Source organism: Nerophis ophidion, linkage group LG03 (genome assembly GCF_033978795.1).
Source record: "Nerophis ophidion isolate RoL-2023_Sa linkage group LG03, RoL_Noph_v1.0, whole genome shotgun sequence".
Taxonomy (NCBI): Eukaryota; Metazoa; Chordata; class Actinopteri; order Syngnathiformes; family Syngnathidae; genus Nerophis; species Nerophis ophidion.
This window is the reverse complement of record NC_084613.1, coordinates 73,310,393-73,328,728: the sequence shown is the minus strand read 5'-3', so window position 1 is coordinate 73,328,728 and position 18,336 is coordinate 73,310,393. Positions and strand designations below refer to the sequence as shown.

Genomic DNA, 18,336 nt, shown 5'->3' with positions numbered 1-18,336 from the left:
TAGTGGTCTTTCTTTTTGAACTATTTGGGAAAAAAAGATATAAAAATAACTAAAAACGTGTTGAAAAATAAACAAGTGGATTAATTATAAAGAGTTCTACACATAGAAGTAATCATCAACTTAAAGTGCCCTCTTTGGGGATTGTACTAGAGAGGCATCTGGATTCATGAACTTAATTCCAAACATTTCTTCACAAAAAAAGAAATATTTAACATCAATATTTATGGAACATGTCCACAAAAGCTGTAAACACTGATGTTGCCTTTCTTTTCAGTTTATGAACTTACATTCATATTTTGTTGAAGTATTATTCAATAAATATATTTATAAAGGATTTTTGAATTGTTACTATTTTTAAAAATCTCACGTACCTCTTGGCACAGGGGTTCTCAAATGGGGGTACGCGTACCCCTGGGGGTACTTGAAGGTATGCCAAAGGGTACATGAGATTTTTTGAAAATATTCTAAAAATAGCAACAATTCAAAAATCCTTTCTAAATATATTTATTGAATGATACTTCAACAAAAATATGAATGTAAGTTCATAAACTGTAAAAAAAAAATGCAACAAGGTAATATTCAGTGTTGACAGTGAGATTTTTTGAGGACATGTTCCATAAATATTGATGTTAAAGATTTTTTTTTTTTTTTTGTGAAGAAATGTTTACAATTAAGTTTATGGATCCAGATGGATCTCTATCACAATCGCCAAAGAGGGCACTTGAAGTTGAGGATTACTTCCATGTGTAGATATCTTTATTTATAATTCAATCACTTGTTTATTTTTCAACAAGTTTTTAGTTATTTTTATACCTTTTTTTCCAAATAGTTCAAGAAAGACCACTACAAATGAAATAATTTTGCACTGTTATACAATTTAATAAATCAGAAACTGATGACATAGTGCTGTATTTTACTTCTTTATCTCTTTTTTTCAACCAAAAATGCTTTGCTCTGATTAGGGGGTACTTGAATTAAAAAAAATGTTCACAAGGGGGTACATCACAGAAAAAAGGTTGCGAACCACTGCCGTGGCATACCTTCAAGTACCCCCATTTGAGAACCACTGCATTACAGCATTCAGACATTAACTCATTTTGAATTAAGCTGCTGAGCAGTGGCCCTGTGGTTAGTGTGTCCACCCTGAGATTGGTAGGTCGTGAGTTCAAACCCAAGGCCAAATCATACCAAAAACTATAAAAATGGACCCATTACCTTCCTGCTTAGCACTCAGCATCAAGGGTTGGAATTGGGGGTTACATCACCAAATTGATTACCGCTGCTGCTCACTGCTCCCCTCACCTCCCAGGGGGTGAGCATGGGGATGGGTCAAATGCAGAGAGTAATTTCGCCACACCTAGTGTATGTGACAATCATTGGAAGTTTAACTTTTAATATTTTGTGAATGCACATGTCCAACTGCTGGATGTTTCAGTACATTTACACAACTTGCTGTTTCTTAACAAGGTAACAACAGGTGAATTACCAGATACATTCCTTGTATCGGCCTTCCCTCAGGCATTGATTCAATCACACAACTGGACTGTTCGGCTTGTTTTCGAAGATGTTTTGCCGTCATAAGTTCATGTTCACCTAGACAGGACAGCTCTGTTTCACGGGTCTAGTGCAGGATCCAAAGTATTTATTCTATTGGAGGCGACATGCCCAGACAAGATGAACAATTATCTTGAACAGTTCAGTTGTCACTGATTTAATGCTCTGAGAATAAATTGACCTAGATGAAGGAAAATATTCACAACAAGATATTGTTCTCTCTTTACCAACACACTACTGGTAACAAATGAATATAGTGTTATGTTATACAGTAAAATTCAGAAATCGTCGTCACTGACCGAAGCCACTGTGTTGATAGGCTGTTCATCGGAAGTGTCCACATTGTTTTTATCGACTTGCAAGGTCTCAGAGAACTGTCTTCCCAGGTCTTCGAGCTCTTTGGACGGACTTTCATACCCTGGTACAATGCTCCATTCCACTTCTTTTTGACTCTGGTTGTCATCGTCATCCTTTTCTGCATGATTAGAAACGTCCCTACCCGTGTCCTCACCCTCCTCACCCTCCTCACCCTCCTCGGTCCTTTCATTTGCAAGTGGAGAGCTTCTTTCAGGAGAAAACTGCGGCGTGGAGCTCAATATAGGCTCGGGAGATTCTGGAGAGTCACTGCGTTTCCTCGGCGACTCGCTCGAGATGAGGTTGTCTTCGGTTTTCACCTGATCAGACCCCAGCAGGGAATCGAGCAGGGATGACGTGTCTTTTCTCCAGTGTTCTTCACTGTTGGACAAGGGAGAGGGCTCGTCGAGGTTGTTGCGCAGGATGTCCAGAAGGTGGCGCATTTTAGCCTGAAAACAATTACAAGAGGATGAGACAATGAAGCCTTTTAGTTGTTTAAAGCAAAGTTACATACTCACTTCATCAAGACGATGCCGATTCATATCAATGTGTCGCTGTATCACACGGTCGAGAACACTTGAAGAGAACATAAGACATTTATAACCCTTGAGGACTGCTAGTAATACCAAAAACATTGCTTTAGTACTGCAGACCAAATCTTCAAAGTTCAAAACAGCTGTATTAGAGCCAAAACAAAAATCCTTAAAGGGAACTGCAGTTTGTTGGGGGGAATTTTGCCTATCATTCACAATCATTATGAAAGACATGACGACGAATGTGTTTTTTAATTAAATGCATTCTAACTATTAAATAAATGCGGTCAAAAGTCTGCTAACAATGAAGCCTGTGGGAGCCGTTCTATTCTGCCTATAAAGCCCTTTAAAAACATAAGAACACTTCCATTAAGGTTGTGTATCCACGATATAAGTATTTTTGTAATGTAGTAACAGGCACATTTATAATAACATTTAATATTTGCTTATTTTAAGGGTAAGCGGCACATTATTTAAAAAAAACGCAACTCGATGTTCGCTTTTTTTTCAACATCATTGATATAGTAGTGTATACTGCAGACTTAATGACAGCCAACAAACATAATAAAACATCCCTTGCTGTACAAGGTCTGCTGTCATTGAGATGCAGACTACTAGGTTGTTCATATATTCTCTTTTATATGAAGAATGACTCAATCTTCTAGAAGAAAAAGGCGGTGGAACCAAGTGTCTTTTTGCGTTGTTCTTGCCATTTTTAGGTCTAAATGTGTTGTTAAAGTGTACCAATAGGTCGGAATACGTCCTCGTCCTTCTATTATCCAGGTGAGAGTCATTATTTATGATCGACAATTAAGTCTTACGAGCAAGGAAACGAAAAAGCAACATTGGTAAACAAGCTCATCAACTCAGCACCGCTATAGTTTGTCTGCGTTAGTGCTTACAATAACAATATCAGTAATACTTAATATTCAAATCACGAAATGTAAATGGGGTATTGTTGGTGCTTTTTGGATGTTTTTTTATTGGATTTCAAAGGCACAATAGTGGACCTCCCATTGGTTCCAATGTGTAGTGAAGTGAAATTAATTTTATTGATAAAGCGCTTTTTCTCTAGTGACAAAGCGCTTTACATAGTGAAACCCAATATCTAAGTTACATTTAAACCAGTGTGGGTGGCACTGGGAGCAGGTGGGTAAAGTGTCTTGCCCAAGGACACAACGGCAGTGACTAGGAGGGCGGAAGCGGGGATGGAACCTGCAACCCTCAAGTTGCTGGCACGGCCGCTCTACCAACCGAGCTATACCGGCCCACAGCAGACTTATTAACGAGTTAGAACACACACACAAAAAAACATCCACCGCCATGTCTTTCATGATGATAGTGAACGATAGGCAAAATTAGAAGAAAAAAAGTGCAGTTCCCCTTTAAGAGGTACTGCACTTTTTTTGAAATGTTGCCTATAGTTCACAAACCTTACATAAACACAATAAACCACATGTTTTTTTTTCCTGTGCATTCTATATGGTAAAAAACTGCCAGTTAGCAGCCAATAACAATGCAGGTAAGGCAAATGCCTTATCCTGCATTCCATTTGTTGAGCCATACAATAGTGTATGGCTTGGCTTATTTCCACAACTTTCTACAGTAGGTGGTGTTGTATTTATGCCTTATTTCTGTGAAAATCATGCATTTGACTGAAGCATTATGGAGTGGGACTATACAGGTTTAGCTGCAGTGTGCTCAAACAACCACCAGGTAGCATCTGTGAGCAGATAATACTGTATTATATATTTCTCTTCCGGACATATTAGGTTGGTAGTGCATTTTTCACACATTCTTCACTCATGCGTAAAGTGAAGGATGAAGCAAAAATATAACCTTACCTACTTCTCAGGGCATTCAATCGATTGCAAATGAACTGTTTGGTTTGTCTTATAGGACATTTCGCCGCTCATCCGAGTAGGCTTCATCTGTTCGTGCTCATAGGCTTAGCATACCTAGTCTAGCGGCTGGTGCCAAAACCCCCAATATTTTTACTGCAAACCCAGGAGGGTGTGGCTGGAACTATGCCTTAACACTACATACTTTCAATTCATTGGAACGTTTTACCAACAAAAACATGGTTGTGCGATGGGATCACCTGTATCCCCAATAGTAGCAAACCTTTACAGGGAGGAAATAGAAAAGAGAGCTTTAAACTCTTTAAAGGGAACTGCACCAAATCATTAGTACAGATATGTGGATGACATATGGGTGAAAATCATAAACCAAGAAGTGCAAGCCTTCACCGAGCACATTAACTCAGTGGACAAAAACAAACTACAAACATGAGGATGACAAAGACAGTAAATTGCTTTTTTTGGACTGTGATGTCAACATTGGAGAAAACAGGGGCCAAACATCCACACATACCGTTTAATACCTACTTTTTCACTCACATCACCTACTGGAACACAAACTGAGTGTTATCAGAACCCTGCAACACAGAGATGATAATGTTCCTATCAGCCCAGAGGCCAAAGAGAAAGAGCATAGGCATTTGAGGGAAGCCCTAAAAACCTTTTGGTCCCCCAGCAGGTCATTTGTGAAAAGTTCATTCAGTTCCATAAATAACAAAAACAGAGTGGATGAGAAAGAAAAAGGTGACAGATGCAAAAAATATTGCCATTCCATATGTATCAGGTCTACATGAGAAACTCAGAAGTGTTTAACCAACACAACATCCCAGCAAACTTAAAACCAGGCAACACCCTGTGACAGAGATTGGTGCAACCCACAAACCGCACACCCCACACCCACAAAAACAATCTGGTGTATGCTATCCAGTGCAACGATGAATGCACTGATTCATATATTCGTTAAAGAAAACAACCACCGAGCCAACGCATGGCACAGCATAAACTGGGAAACTCTTCAAGCCAAGACTCAGCTGTCTACTTGCACATCAGGGAAAAACAGCACTCCTTTGAGAACAAACATGTACAGATTATGGACAAGGAGGACGGATAGTAAGAAAAAGGGGTAAGGGAAGCCATCTACCGTATTTTTCGGATTATAAATCACAGTTTTTTTTTTCATAGTTTGCGACGTATACTCCGGAGCGACTCATGTGTGAAATTATAAACACATTATCGTAAAATATTAAAATGATAAATGATAAATGGGTTGTACTTGTATAGCGCTTTTCTACCTTCAAGGTACTCAAAGCGCTTTGACACTACTTCCACATTTACCCATTCACACACACATTCACACACTGATGGAGGGAGCTGCCATGCAAGGCGCCAACTAGCACTCATCAGGAGCAAGGGTGAAGTGTCTTGCTCAGGACACAACGGACGTGACGAGGTTGGTTCTAGGTGGGATTTGAACCAGGGACCCTCGGGTTGCGCGCGGCCACTCCCTCACTGCGCCACGCCGTCCCTGATATTAAATAATATTATTCATCTCATTCACGGAAGAGACGAAGAAAATGTTAGCAATCGTCACACACACGTCAACCAATAGGAATTCGGCGCGGGAGGGTCATGGCAGAAATGCATTGTGGGTCATGGGATGCTAACTGCTATATGCTACTGCCGTAGCTATTAAAATGGATCATTTCAACATTGGCGGTAACTTATGAAAATTGAAAAGGGCTGAATAAAAATGGCACCGAAAATGAAATCATGTACTGGGGCGGCATAGCTCGGTTGGTAGAGCGGCCGTGCCAGCAACTTGAGGGTTGCAGATTCGATTCCCGCTTCCGCCATCCTAGTCACTGCCGTTGTGTCCTTGGGCAAGACACTTGACCAACCTGCTCCCAGTGCCACCCACACTGGTTTAATTGTAACTTAGATATTGGGTTCCACTATGTAAAGCGCTTTGAGTCACTAGAGAAAAGCGCTATATAAATATAATTCACTTCACTTCACTACTGCAGATTACAAGCTGTATGTAGTGAAATTTATAATCCGAAAAATACGGTAGGTCAAGGTTGAAAAACCCTCCCTGTACAGAGGTGTTTGTCTGCGACACACCCTGTCTCCCACATACAACACTGTCCTTTCAACAATTCCTAAAGGATTCTGCAATTTTGCTCCCAACAAATAACAGGAGTAGAAACATTCTGGTCACAGAAGGTGACCAGATTGCCATTAATTACAACTGAATGGAATGCTTACATTGGGGATTCCGACTATTTTGGGCTGGTAGTAGACGATCTACACCGATTGCTCTGCCACACAATACCTCAATGCTAACGAGGGGAAATTACACTACAACGACTGCCGTTGGCTTTAACAGTAAGGATTGCTCGTTTGCATTAAAACAGTTGTTTTAATCACTACGATAGGACGAAGCCATCCTTACCCAAGCACACCCTCCTGGTTTTGGAGTATAAATATTTGGGGTTTTGGTACCAGCCGCTGGACTAGTTCTGACCAATGTTAGTCTTTAAGCACAAACTGATGAAACCTACTTGGGGATGAGCGGCGAAACATCTTCTAAAACAAAACAACCAGTCCAATTGCGATCGATTGAATCCCTGAGATGAAATGACCTGGATGAATGAGAACATTTATAGACAACCTCACCTACTGTACGATAAAGGTGAGATGCATGATTTATAATATAGCATTACATTTTCCTTCTTCTTTATGTCAAAGCAGGTCAATACCAAAATTATTAGCTAGTTGCAAGCGACTTCTAGTGGTCGAAGGAGTAGTGTGAGCAAGGCGACAATGCCAGAAAAGTAGTTCCTCTATGTTAGCCATTAAAATAACAGTGTCACTATAGCTTGGTTAATATGCAAGTTACCACATGTAAATGGTTTTTTGGATGGATTTTTTAGTAGATGAATCCTGTTGTCTGCTTCGTATTAGCGTTTTTTTCACTATTTAGAACACACATTAAAGAAGAATATGTGTGTGCTTGTCTTACATTGTGTTTGTGAATGATGGGAAAACGCTAAAGAAAAAAGGCAGTTCCTCTTTAACGGCAGGTATAGTTTTCCTACTGTCACTATAGTTGGGAGAGACAGCAAAGAGTAGATATGTGATGACAACCATAAACGTGGAGTGCAAAGCAGGCAAAAAAGACCTACCTGTTAGAGATGGAGCTTCTGCACAAGATGTCTTCTGTTACATCGGAAATAAACTCGAGGTACATTAATTCTTCATCCCTGAAGAACAACATATGAGTTATTTGATCAGAATAAAGTCTTATTTTATTCATATGATCGTTGCTATGAACTTACTCTGCACTTGTATTTTTCATAACAGGAGACCCTTTCCTTTCACCTTCTTGTGAGACGCTGACAGAAAGCAACATCATAAAAAAATAAAACAAATATTTAAACACTAAAATTGGTCAAAAACAAACAAAAAAAAAGACATAATGTTCTGTTTTACCTGTAGGCATAGTCCAAGGAATCATATTCTCGGCTTTTGTTTGCTTGTTGCTTTGATGTTATTAAATACGTGCCATCCTCAGACCACTGGTGTTCTTTGCCCTATGACAAAGTTCAGTATTGTCAAAAGTACTTAACTGTATTAAATATGATTTGTGTGTCGTAAAAATTACCTGATGTGGCTCAGACAACTCCTGTGTGTGCTCCTTGTTTTTTGTGCTGGGTAGAAAGAAAACATGATTATAAAGCAAGGGTCTTCAATGTTTTCTTTGTATATATAAAGCAGGGGTCATAAATGTTTTATTTGTGTGTTACATTTATATACATATATTATAATTATATTTGTTTATAAAATTATGTGCGTATTGCTTGTATTGAATGTTGCCGTGTGCATGAGACATTAATTGTTAACAATTTTTTTAAATTATATTAATGATTGTTGTTGATATTGTTTGCTGCTGGCGCTCCACATCTTGCCCTGGGACTATTGTTGGATACTAGATTTGTGGATAAAACTTGCGCATTTACAGCAATGATGCATAATGTGAAGTGTCCCCGTTCCTAGTGTGTATGTGACAATCATTGGCACTTTAACTTTTAACTTTAACTCTAACTAATACAATGAAAAATGTTATTTAACTGGTTCTAAAAGTGCGTTGTTATTGTAGAATACCAAGATGCTCAAAAAATATTGTATAGAGCACTGCTATTGGCTAGCTGCCAGCTACAGGGCTAATCACTAGCACCACTGATTGCTGGCGGGCAACTACAACACAAATTTCTTGCTGACAACTAACCAGCACCGCTGACTACAACGCTCGTCGCTAGCTGACAACTAACTAGCTTGAGTCGCTAGCTATCTTAAATGCTAATTGCTAACATGAAAATAGAAACATATATACTGGTTGCTGACATTTCTAAACTACACTACATTGTGTTGGATCATGAATTGATCAATTCATCTACCATGAATTGATTTACGTGGACCCCGACTTAAACAAGTTGAAAAACTTATTTGGGTGTTACCATCTAGTAGTCAAATGTACGAAATATGTACTGAACTGTGCAATCTACTAATAAAAGTTCCAATCAATCAATCAATCAATCAATAATAATAGGAATTTAAAGACATTTAAATCTGTGGAAAAATTGCAGAAAGTATATCAACTTTTTTTTTTTTAAGTCTAATAAGTCTAAACTAAATATTTTCCACCCCTCCCTGAAGTATACCTTATGGTCGCAGACCCCTGTTGAAGACCCCTGATTTAAAGTTATTGTCTTTACAGATAAGTCATGTGTAAATACCAGGTACGGTGCTTTGATGTCATGGAGTCGTCACACTCCTGAGCTGTTGGGTTAATCCCCGGTGCCCTGTAATAGCGATAGTTGGACAGATACGAGCTCTTTTCAGTCTTCAGAGTTTTGGGCGTGAAGGGTTTGTCTTGAGTGAAGCGCGTCGAATGTTTCTGGAGCAAATCTCCACTGTAAGTCTTCTTTACAGGGTCCTGGAATGCCTTGCATAGGCCTCGATTCCCAGGGGGGGTGGACAGGGTACACAACGGCGGCTGCCGATGTGTTGTCGGTTCCTGGCCCCGGTGCTTGAGTTCCACGGCAGAGTGCGGGCGACGGTCGTGAGGGGAAGCGTTGTATGGTGGAGATGTGAGGTCTTTGGTGTGAAAGGAGTGGCTAAACCTGGGGCTGGAAACCATGGAGCTTCTAGAGCAGAGGTAGGAACGGCCTTCAGATTGCACAGAACATCGACTCTGAAAATGTAAAATAGAGAGCATTGATATATCATGACTATTTTTTGGGTATCATGTTTCACACAACCCAGTGGAAAGGGATATTTCCGTAACTATGTGTGATTTTTCACAGCGAGCTGTGTAATTGAAGAGGTGTGACAATGTTATCGTAAAATACTTGTAAGGCAGCGACAAAAGTGTTAGACATCCAACTTTTCTCTGTTGTAGAAGTGGCAGATGTTTTAACAGTAAACAGCTGACAGTAGAGGTCAGAGTTAATTCAGGCTAGTTTGCTGATACAAAACAGAACTGTGCAAACATTTTCCAGCTCCGCCGCAAACAGAAAAATTGAATGATTCAGGGACCACATTGATATATTTGTATATTAAAACAATAAAATGTTGGTCAATCATAATATGCAAATTTATCCGAACTTAACACTTACATGTTGTTATAATTTGTGTTATACTGTAGGCAAAGAAAATTAGTATAATATCTAATCTAACCCCCTAGAGATATCTAATTTCTTGTTATTCTTGAATAAAATTATTTCCGCAACTGGCTAGTTTCATATTTCTTATGGAATGCACTAATCCAAGATATTTTTGTTTTGTCTGTAGAATGTGTTGCGGGCAAATAAAAAAATCAGCTCCTGGCTCTCGGGCCTCACTTTGAATAACCATGCTCTAAAAAAAGTCACATTTTGCAGTAAAAAACCTTTCAGCTCAGTTGCCAGAATGTACCTGTTAGAACAGTAGTACCAAATTTCAATTTAAAGTAAATTAAACTGTGGAATTCACAGCAAAAAATGATAGCACAGTTGCCAGAATTTCACCCGAAAAACAACAATGAAAACACAGGTATTCATTGTACCACCAAAACTCAATTTTACATATAAGTTAGGAACTAATAAAATAATAATACTGGTAACAACAATAAATTTAATTTACACAATGAAAAATCTGTACAATACATTTAAATAGCAATGGCATTATTATAAAATATTCAAAGAGTTTTTCCATTTAAACATTTTTAAATCCCTATTTTGACCATCTCGACTTATTTTAGCATCATGGTGTGTGTGCTTTTTGTGTCATAAATACAATTTAATAAAAATGTTTATTTAAAATACAAAAATATTCACATTTATTAGTGCAATTGGACAATTCTGACCAATATTTTAGGTCAAGCCTTAATTATTTCATAGTAATTGGAAAAATATATCAGTATGTGCTTTAAGTATGCTTGTGTAAAGTAATTTTTTTGAAACCCTTATTTTGTTAGCACAGTCAGAAGGGCTGTTGCGCACATTGCTGTTAGTGTCAAGGACAAGTAGAGACGGCTTGAGGCTGCAAAAAAAAAAAAAGGAGAAACACTCTCAAGCTGCAAGCTGTCCTGTTTGTACATTGATCTTACATCAATGTCGTTCACAACAACACAAGCAGATGAGATGTGTTGTATATGTATGGATTGTTCTTGGTAACTTTAAGTTTGTAGTTTAGTATATGTTTTAAGTAGCCGTCTCAACATTGTTTTAGTTCAGGAGGGTGCGGTTGAGTGTTTCGGCATGACTGAACGGTACAGGACACATCATTTTCCCAAACAAATGTTCTTTTTCCTCACAATGACAGCATTTCGCTCACATTTACACCAATTTCCGTGATGATTAGCGCTTAACAGCAGATTCCGTTTTATTGACCAATTATTTGATTCCATCCACGGGTACATTAACACGGAAAACATGCACCTACTTTTTTTGTTGAGTTATTGATCTGGCATAGTAGTGCTTCTTTAAATAACAAGTAGCAACAACGGTGAGATCCCCAACTTATCGTAAACATGCTTTTTTCACTTAAACCATCTCTCTTCCAGTTCAAGCTCAGGAATTTGCATGCACATTGTGTGGCCCATTATTTTTTCTTTTTTAATAAATTATTAATCATTTTAAGATCGTGAGAAGTCAAAATCGATATTGAGTTTAAAATGTTATCAATTGTTGAGTGCTCGGCTCCCCATGCTGCTGAAATGTACTATATCTATTCTACACTAACATTATTGGGTAAAATATTTAAGTTATTTTAAGTCAATCTACAGTACAGGCCAAAGGTTTGAACACACCTTCTCAGTAAAAGTCTTTTGTTTATTTTCATGACATTGTAGATTGTCTCTAAGTTTCAGTTTTTGTCACTGAAGGTATCAAAGCTATGAATGAACACATGGAGTTATGTACTTATCAAAAAAAGGTAGAATAACTGAGAACATGTTTTATATTCTAGTTACTTCAAACTGGCCACCCTCTGCTCTTATTACTGCTTTGCACACTCTTGGCATTCTCTTGATGAGCTTCAAGAGGTATTCACCTGAAATGGTTTTCAGAATCAGAATCAGAAAAGTTTTTATTGCCATTGTTTGAGAACGGGTTCACAAACTAGGAATTTTACCTGGCGCAATCGTGCAACATAAAAGACTTATAACACCGAAGAGATTAACATGAGCTGTAACTGAGCTATCAGATCTTGTTATTGTCCATGTGTTTGATGGCCGAGGGGAAAAAACTGTTCAGGTGGCGGGAGGTGTGGGTCTGGATGGACCGTAGTCTCCTGCCTGAGGGGAGAGGGGAGAATATTTTGTGTCCAGGGTGAGAATAGTCAGCTGTGATACGACCCACACTCCTCATGGTCCTGGAGGAGAACAGTTCCTGGAGGGGTGGGAGTTTGCAGCCAATCACCTTCTCAGCAGCATGTACTGTACCATGTGCTGCAGTCGATGCTTGTCCCGGACTGTGGCGCCGGGGAATTACACGGTGATGGAGGAGGTGAGGATGGACTCGATGATTGCTGAGTAGAATTGCACCAGCATTTCAGTCAGCACTTTCAGTTTTTTCCGCTGCCGCAGGAAGTACATCCTCTGCTGGGCCTTCTTGATGAGGGAGCTGATGGTCGGCTCCCACTTGAAATCCTGGGTGATGGTGGTGCCCAGGAAACGGATGGAGTCCACATTGGAGACGGGGGTGGGAGAGTCAATCAGGGTGATGGGGGATGGTGGAGCTGTGACTTTCCTGAAATCCATGATCATCTCCACTGTTTTCTGGGTGTTCAGCTCCAGGCTGTTGAGGCTGCACCAGGACGCCAGCCGGTCCACCTCTCTCCTGTAGGCAGACTCGTCGCCACCCGAGATGTGCCTGATGAGAGTAGTATCGTCCGCAAACTTGAGCAGCTTTACCGACTGGTGACTGGAGGTGCAGAGGTTTGTGAACAGGGAGAAGAGCCAGGGGAAAAGTACACAGCCCTGAGGAGTACCAGTGTTCGTGGTTCGACTGTCCGAGACAATCTTCCCCAGCCGCACGTGGTGTCTTCTGTCCGCCAGGAAGTCATTGATCCAACTGCAGAGGGAGTTGGGCACTTTGAGCTGGTAGAGCTTGTATCATAGTAGTCCAGGGAGGATAGTCTGGAAGGCAGAGCTGAAGTCCACAAACAGGATCCTCGCGTAGGTTCCTGGGGAGTCCAGATGCTCCAGGATGAAGTGGAGGGCCAGGTTCACTGCATCATCTACAGACCTGTTCGCGCTGTAGGCGAACTGCAGTGGGTCCAGGAGGGGGGCGGTGATGTCCTTGAGGTGGGGCAGGACCAAGCACTCAAAGGACTTTATGACCACAAAAGTCAGCACCACCGGCCTGTAGTCATTAAGTCCTGTGAGCCGAGCTTTCTTGGGGACAGGGACAATGGTGGAGGTCTTGAAACAGGACGGCACACGGCATAGCTCAAGAGAGGTGTTAAAAATTCAGTGAAGACAGGAGCCAGCTGATCCGCACAGTGTCTCAAGGTGGAGGGGGAGACACCATCAGGCCCGGAGGCCTTCCGCGTGTTCAGCTTCAAGAACTGCCGCCGTACATCCTCCTCTCAGATGGAGAGGGCCTTTGGTGAAGTCCTGTGATATTTTTGGAGTCCTTTAATGTCCTTTAAGTCCTTTGATGTAGTGCTGGAGTTGGTGGAGGGGTGATGGTGAGGGGAGCAGTGCTTTGATGAGCTGAAGGCCATTCGTGACGACAGAAATGGTTTTCACTTCACATGTGTCATAGTTTTGATGCCTTCAGTGACAAACTACAATGTAAATAGTCATGAAAATAAAGAAAACCCTTTGAAAGGAGAAGGTGTGTCCTAACTTTTGGCCTGTACTGCATATATTAAAGTCAATCTCACCCAATATGCCAGAACTAGGTATTTCATACCAGCATGTTTTATGCGTATAAGTTGGAATTCTATTTCCCTCATTTTCCAGGAACGAGACCCCATTCTTGCGTCTTACCTGGGCCGTGGAGCACGAGGTTCTGTTGTTCCTGTGCAAGAGTGACTGGGCTGACTGGGAACGTCCCCCTTTCTTTAGACGTTCTTGCCTCATCCGGTCAGTATCTGTTTAAAGCATTCAATAGTCAGAACGTCTCCTCTGGAAGCAGGTTCTCACATGCAGTGTACATTTTATACAATATCTTTACTCGGACCGTGGCTCTACTTCCAGCATCATCCCCAGATAGAGATGTTACTTACACTTTACACTCTGCGTGAGGCTTTTGGGTACGCTGGTGTCGATAAGAGCTGAGAGAGAAGAGGAAAAAGAACAATCATACCACAACGCCTTGTGCTTGCTGTCTCGAAATTACGCTTGGCTTACATTTAGCTGAATAAATTCTTCTGTAGTGAGACGACATGTGAGATCTAATTAGAGCTTGGGACCATCTGTTGGAGGGGTTTGGAAAAAATGCTAGAAACAAAAAACAAAGTGAGGAATCTCAAAACTAGTTTTGCTGTGAAAATATGAATACTTACGGCTACATTTCAGGTTTTGTCCTCTAATATCGAAGCTGGAACCAGCGCCAGATAATACGCTCCCTAAAACGACAGTATAAATATTTATTTGCACCAATATTACCCTTTCAAGTAAGGTAATAGCTGACATTTGGGTCACTATGTTGGGTTCTACGATGACATGTTGTACTTCAATTGCAAAATTATGTGCGTTCAAAGTCACCAGCCGTGGCGTCACCATAGACAGTGATTTTAAAATTGACAAACAAGTCAATGGCATTTTAAAATAGTGTTTTTAATCATCTTCGTCTTTAGCAAAACTAAAACCATTCTTATCTTTTAACATTTTTGAATCAATTGTGCATGCTTTTATTTCAAGTCGCCTGGAGTACTGCAATGCACTTTATGCTGGCAATAGCCAAAAAGCTCTCTCTCAGGTTGCAGTTAGTCTAGAACAGGGGCCAGGAAATACGAGCATATAACCCAAATTCTTGAGACTTGGATTGGCTCCCTGTTCATTTTAGAATAAATTTCAAAATGTTGCTGTTTGGTTTTAAAGCTTTGCATGGACTGGTACCTCATTATATATTGGCCCTCATCCAAATTTACACTACTCAGTGTGTAATATAATTCACTTCACTTTTATTCTCTGGCTTTTAACACAAGAGTTTTGTGGTCCTCTGTGTTTTAAAATTTGTATTGCTATTTATTGTTTTTATTAGTTTTACCCTTTAAAATCGTTTATAATCATATTTATTTCCATATTGGTTTTATACTTATTTATTTTGTTTTTATTCAGTCATTGGTGAAGCTAAGGATGGTATTTGAATGTTGTTAATATCTTTGTGCAGCACTTTGGAAACATTTGTGTTGTTTAAATGTGCCATATAAATAATGTGGATTAGATTGGATTGAATAATATTTATATTCATATATTCATCCATACACTTAGGTAAAACGAAATCCATCCTATTTGGGTCCCATATCAACCTTAAGAAATTCAGTGACTTCACTATAAAAGTGGGTGACATTGTTATCACCAGGAAGGATGAGATCACCTACCTAGGTTCCATTCTAGAGGCTAATCTTTCCTGTGATAAAATGGCAACCAAGGTAATCAAAAATGTCAACCAAAGAACAAGATTTCTCTACACAATCTCCTCTCTGGTCAACAAAAGCACCTTGAAGATTCTAGCGGGAACTGTCATTCAACCCTTTTTCGATTACGCTTGCAACTCCTGGTACCCCAGCACCTCCAAAAACCTCAAATCTAGACTCCAAACATCCCAGAACAAGATCCACCCCAGATCACACCTCACTCCAACCCACTTCTCCAAAGTGGGCTGGCTCAGGGTAGAGGATAGAATAAAACAACTTGCACTGAGCCTAGTCTATAAAATCCGCTACACCTCCCTGATACCGAAGTACATGTCAAACTACTTCCTTAATGTAAATGACCGCCATAACCACAACACCAGGGGGTGCTCCACAAACCACGTTAAACCCAGATTCTGATCTAACAAAGGTCTTAACTCATTCTCTTTCTATGCCACATCAATGTGGAATGCACTCCCAACAAGTGTAAAAGTAAGTGCATCTCTATATTCCTTCAAAACCGCTCTAAAACAACACCTCCAGGCAACTTCAACCCTTTACTAATACCCTCCTCCATTCACATCCCATCTCCCCGGATTATAAATAACATAATGTAAATAATCAAATGTACTTCTAATGTATTTACTTGCTCTTATGCTATCTGAACTCACTATGTTATCTGCTCGCTGTACATATCTATCAAGTAAGACCTTTGTTGTAAGCATTTCACCAATCTCGCGCACTTTGCAAATTATACGTCATTTCCATTGTGCGCAAGCAATTTGCATATCGCAAAACGAGATTTAAGACAAGATTTTGTGGATGGTTTAGTCAGTAACCCTACATTATTATATTTTTTAAATAGTACACCAAGTTGTGGTAGTATTTTAGTCAGTAGTTTAGTCGTGGATGTACACTGCATAGTGGTTAGGGTTGGACTGATTTGAGGGCAACACTCAGTTATATTGTCCCGACTACAAATGAATAGATTTACATAAGTATTTAATACATTATTTTGACACCAAAAACATGCATTTGCGCCAATTGATTTGCAAAATATGCACCACACATTATTCAAATATATAGCTGGAAGCAATTTGCAAAAAGATTGCGCATTATACAAATTGCTCACATTGGTATTGTGCTTACAACACCTCCACTGTTTCAATGTCCATTTCTCTGTTGATGCAATTGTTGATGACTGAAGTACTGATATCAACCAAAGCTCCTCATCCCACCCCCCGGATTGTAAATAATGTAAATAATTCATTGTATATACTATGATGATTAACTTGTGTGATAACTGTATTATGCTGAAAGTATATATTTGTACCATGAATTGATTACCATGGGAGGAAGCCGGAGTCCCCGGAGGGAACCCACGCAGTCACGGGGAGAACATGCAAACTCCACACAGAAAGATCCCGAGCCCGGGATTGAACCTAGGATTACTCAGGACCTTCGTATTGTGAGGCAGATGCACTAACCCCTGTGACACCGTGCTGCCCTATTTAAGCCTTGCTTGTTCAATATTCATTGCAAAACTTGTTTGGGTCCCTATTAAAAGGTTAATTGGTTCAACCTTGGCCCGCGGCTTCGTTCAGTTTTGAATTCTGGCCCACTCTGTATTTGACTTTGACACCCCTTCTATAGAATATCAACTCTTGCAAACCTGTGTCATCAACATTCATCAGTATAAAACTACTTTTTTAAAGTAATATTTTTTTATTTCAAGCATGCTTGAACCATGAATTGATTAACGTGGACCCCGACTTAAACAAGTTGAAAAACTTATTCGGGTGTTACCATTTAGTGGTCAATTGTACGGAATATGTACTGAACTGTGCAATCTACTAATAAAAGTATCAATCAATCAATCAATCAATCAATTCGGCTGGCGACGTTACAAACCCCACTCCTCCCAAACACACAGTATACACATTACCGTATATTTAATCACATATTATCTAAATACGCAACATTAATAAAGATGTACATTTTAGTATGAGCTATTATTGAGTTTAATGTGTCATATGCGACAACTAGCTAATGCTAATGCTAAGCTTGGTTACGTACTTCTTCTCGAATCCATGCCAGAGCTACTTTCCGCGTATCCCATCTTGTCCAGAATAGGTCACAACCCGTGAGGTGGGAGTCCCAGTACACCGAAACACGACATCGTAGCTCGCTGTGCACATTTTAACGCCGCCACTCGGTGAAATTATATGGACATATCGGCGCCCGGGCAAGCTTTTACAGCCGCCGCGGGCCAAAGAGAAGCTTCCTCGTCGCCATGCTGGTTGCTAAGACTAGGTGACGTCACATCGCGCAAGCGCAGATGAAGGGAGAAGTCCGGAAATGCAATGACAACATTTCTCGATTTTTATTTTTTCTTCTCGATTTTATTAAAACTTTTGAAGTGCCGAATGACGTACTGTGCAAGGCGTATCTTGCATCGATTAGAATGAATGAATCTGCGAAAAAAAAAAAATCAGACGATGACAAAATCTAACCGCAGGTTAATTTTTAAACTTAAACATTTTTTGGCATTGAAATATGCATACTTGGCTTTAATGTAACAACAATGTACATCATAAACATGCCTTATTATTGCTATATTCACATTACACTATAGTGTCCTCATGGTAGATGTCATTCATACCAACATATTGTCAATTATTCATTGATTCTGACAGAACTGAAGATATAACTAAATATTTAACACAGTAAGTACTTTGTGTGATAAATATTTAGTATAGTATGGGTCATGCACAGAATTCTTGAACTAAGGTAATGCAAAATCACCATGATGATACAATTTGCTACTAAAAATAATAATAATAATAATAATAATATTTTGTAAACTTCAAGCATGCCATTTTCGTCTTTATATACATCAATCAATC

General features: G+C 39.7%; 1 protein-coding gene across 1 annotated transcript; it reads right to left on the bottom strand.

Moving 5' to 3' along the window:
• Nucleotides 1-1,376: 1,376 nt before the first annotated feature.
• Nucleotides 1,377-17,761, bottom strand: spata7 (spermatogenesis associated 7). Its single transcript, XM_061896035.1, has 12 exons — nt 17,507-17,761; nt 14,357-14,419; nt 14,202-14,291; nt 14,078-14,125; nt 13,839-13,942; nt 9,097-9,554; nt 7,965-8,010; nt 7,793-7,893; nt 7,639-7,695; nt 7,486-7,563; nt 2,427-2,484; nt 1,377-2,357 (listed from the first exon to the last, which is right to left on the bottom strand). Exons 1-12 carry the CDS (start codon nt 17,547-17,549, stop codon nt 1,833-1,835), a joined length of 1,671 nt encoding a protein of 556 aa, XP_061752019.1. The 5' UTR covers nt 17,550-17,761; the 3' UTR covers nt 1,377-1,832.
• Nucleotides 17,762-18,336: the final 575 nt, after the last annotated feature.

Bases quoted from the DNA above. Each gene is read 5' to 3' on its own strand.
- spata7 (XM_061896035.1), bottom strand. From the start codon at position 17,549: ATGGGATACGCGGAAAGTAGCTCTGGCATGGATTCGAGAAGAA. The intron at 14,292-14,356 runs GTAAGTATTCAT...TTTTGTTTCTAG, and splicing joins ACAAAACCTGAAATGTAGCC to CATTTTTTCCAAACCCCTCC. The intron at 7,564-7,638 runs GTAAGTTCATAG...GTTGTTCTTCAG, and splicing joins ATGAAAAATACAAGTGCAGA to GGATGAAGAATTAATGTACC.